The sequence below is a fragment of the Lygodium microphyllum genome, chromosome 1 (assembly GCF_053477565.2).
Source record: "Lygodium microphyllum isolate KBCC chromosome 1, Lygodium_microphyllum_v1.1.10, whole genome shotgun sequence".
Lineage (NCBI taxonomy): Eukaryota > Viridiplantae > Streptophyta > Polypodiopsida > Schizaeales > Lygodiaceae > Lygodium > Lygodium microphyllum.
Genome location: NC_141135.1, coordinates 87,833,410 through 87,836,116, shown reverse-complemented (window position 1 = coordinate 87,836,116; position 2,707 = coordinate 87,833,410). Strand labels below are relative to the sequence as shown.

The following is a 2,707-nucleotide window of genomic DNA, read 5'->3' as shown; positions in this document are numbered from 1 at the left end:
ACATAAGTTGTGCATGAAAGGGGGTTCTCGAGGCACTCCTAACATGATAATATCAAATTGAGAAATGGGCCCTATCCTTCAAAATTTGTAATGACGATCTAGAACCTGAATGCAAGTTGTACAAAGGATTTTGAGGTATCATGACTTCGAAGAAGAAAATACAAATATGCACCTCATAATATTAATCTACAAATAATATCGACACCATGGTTTGTATTATAATATCTATTGATGAGCGGAGCTTTTAGTTGACAAACAACAATCTATGACTAACTCCTACTTTATGGACCCCCCATAATTTTTCGAACCTAGCTTTCCACTAGACCCCAGATCTTAATTTCACCCCCCCGTTAGGATTGCAATGAACCCGTTTGCTAAATAGAACTGTGTATCTATGTCCTAGTAGACGGTTTATCAATAGGGTTAAACCCAATGAACCGTTCTTGCAGCTCATAACTGTTACCAGCATACTTACTGGAGCAGCTGCCAAGAATATATGAAAGCTGATTTAGCTCTTCCGAATGAAGGAATATGGTTTTAAAATTAGATAACATAGAGCTGCACGAGCATTAGATTTCACATTTGTGGGATGATGTCGATGAAGGTATCATTGTAGGGGTATCATGAATGGACCGATAATCACAGAGAGGATAAGCTGTAAATAGAATTGGTACTGTCTATTGTGTTATTGTACTCGTAAACGTTCTCCACGTCAGCTAGCATGTAACTATACTGGCTGGAATTACTGCTGATAGTTGTACGAGCACCACTATATGGTAGATTGCAATCACTGTTCATAGTACTAATGCCATTATGGGCCAAATAGTGATATGAGTATACGCCTGCATATTGTATATCCGTAGAAGTCGATAGCCAGCTGGTCTGATCATTTTCCGCTATATTGGCCGAAATGTTATTCTGTTTAATGTAATCATAAGCCGTGGCTTCATTAACCTCATGGTCATTGTAACCATAACCAGAAGACAACAACATAGCTCTCAAACCTTCAACTTCTCCTTCTGCGGTCAGCTGTGTGGATTGCTGCAGTAAATTGAGTACCTTAGAAGAACGTTCCGGAATGTTTGAATGGTCCTGATCAAGAAATATTGCTGGAGGATAGTTTAGTGCATGAATGGGCGCAGCTCCTGCTTTGTAGCTACATTCTATTGATGATATCCAGCTTTTTGTCTTATGCTCACAGTACGCAGCAGGTAGAGGCACTGAACTGTCATCATTGAAGGTCCCAATATCATTCTGCAATAAGCATTAGAGCCCTGTTTTAAGTACGGATGAATTTCAAAGTGTCGTTCCATATCAACCTTTCAGATAGATATATTTTGCAGTGACTGCAATCGAGTCCTTACCGTGTTGTAATATGAGAAGGGGAAGATTGGTGAGGCAATCTGATTCCTATTGATATCCTTAGTGATCTCATTGTTATCGCTAATCCCACGCTGTTGCTCTTTGCGGGACTGAAGATTCTTGGACTTGGCCAAGGAGTTGCAGAAATTCTTGATCCCAATGTCGGTTCGGCCAGGGAGGTGCGCTCGTATTCTCGACCAGCTGTTAGCGTGAATGACAAGTCAACAATATCGTAAACTGATCTAGCCGGATACCGAGAATCTGTGACGACCTGCAAAACAAATATGTGATACCTGTTGCCATGGAGGGCACGGAGCTTAATGATGAGTCTCTCCTCGTCCGCAGTGATCATTCCCCGCTTAAGGTCTGGTCTCAGATAATTGAACCACCGCAACCTGCAGCTCTTGCCGCAACGCTGAAGCCCTGTATTAAACGTCAATTGATTTTAACAATCTCCCAGGGAACACGATATACAATATGTCGATGAACAAATTCAAACACTGATCTATTAAAACTCTGGGCTCGATATTTTTGCAACTCAGATAATTGCGAATCCAGATTTCGGGATGCAGATGTGGAAACAGACTCGCTATTTCAGCTGATAGATTAGAATATAACATTGCAAACAGCTCGACTCGATTATACACGACCAAAATTTCAAAAACTTGTCGTACGGATGCTTCGTAATTTTAATCAAGACTGCACTTACCTGCAAGCTTAGGCACCCTGCTCCAGCACCCGGCTCCATGCTTGTCAATATGGCCGATGAGCCGGGCATCCTCGTCAGGCGACCAAAGCCCGCGCGTTAGCTTCTGTCTATCGCAACACTTGTGCACGCTCGCTCCTCGACCCATGATTACCAGTTATATCATGTACATCTTACGCTACTTCTATTGTGCCCGGAGGTATATGTGCTACTTCGATTTGATTAATAATGGAGAACGGGTGATTACCTCTTGCGAATTCGTACCATTATGCGTGTAAAAAGCTAGAGGGCTAATCGGATATAGCGACTAGTGATCAAGTGATCATTGACAGTAGGTAAACATACATCACTTATCCTAGGACGGCACAAGTTCTATTGCGGTTCATATCCAAATGGGGCATGTTCTTACATATGGTGATCAGGATTAATCGAAACGTTCTAGGGTATTCTTACTAATGTGGATGATGGCTTCCAACTTACCATGTTGCGATGTAGAAATTTGATTGGCCTCAATAAAATATGATCGACGAAACCTGGGTTACGTCGTCTGCACAGTAAACTTTGTACTGCATCAGGAATCCCGGGGCTTTTCAATAATCTGACCAGGTAGTGCTTGCTTGATCAGCTATTCTATTCATG

The 2,707-nt window shown here is 41.9% G+C and overlaps 1 protein-coding gene across 1 annotated transcript; it reads right to left on the bottom strand.

The window, feature by feature from the left end:
• Positions 1 to 345: 345 nt before the first annotated feature.
• Positions 346 to 2,460, bottom strand: LOC148041372 (transcription factor RAX1-like). The gene is made up of 4 exons (XM_087688128.1): positions 2,072 to 2,460; positions 1,656 to 1,785; positions 1,365 to 1,563; positions 346 to 1,254 (listed from the first exon to the last, which is right to left on the bottom strand). The coding sequence occupies exons 1-4, from the start codon at positions 2,214 to 2,216 to the stop codon at positions 640 to 642; spliced, it is 1,089 nt and encodes a 362-aa protein (XP_087544254.1). The 5' UTR covers positions 2,217 to 2,460; the 3' UTR covers positions 346 to 639.
• Positions 2,461 to 2,707: the final 247 nt, after the last annotated feature.

Bases quoted from the DNA above. Each gene is read 5' to 3' on its own strand.
- LOC148041372 (XM_087688128.1), bottom strand. From the start codon at position 2,216: ATGGGTCGAGGAGCGAGCGTGCACAAGTGTTGCGATAGACAGAAGCTA. The intron at 1,786-2,071 runs GTAAGTGCAGTC...CGTTTAATACAG, and splicing joins CAGGGTGCCTAAGCTTGCAG to GGCTTCAGCGTTGCGGCAAG. The intron at 1,255-1,364 runs GTAAGGACTCGA...TGCTTATTGCAG, and splicing joins CCTTCTCATATTACAACACG to AATGATATTGGGACCTTCAA.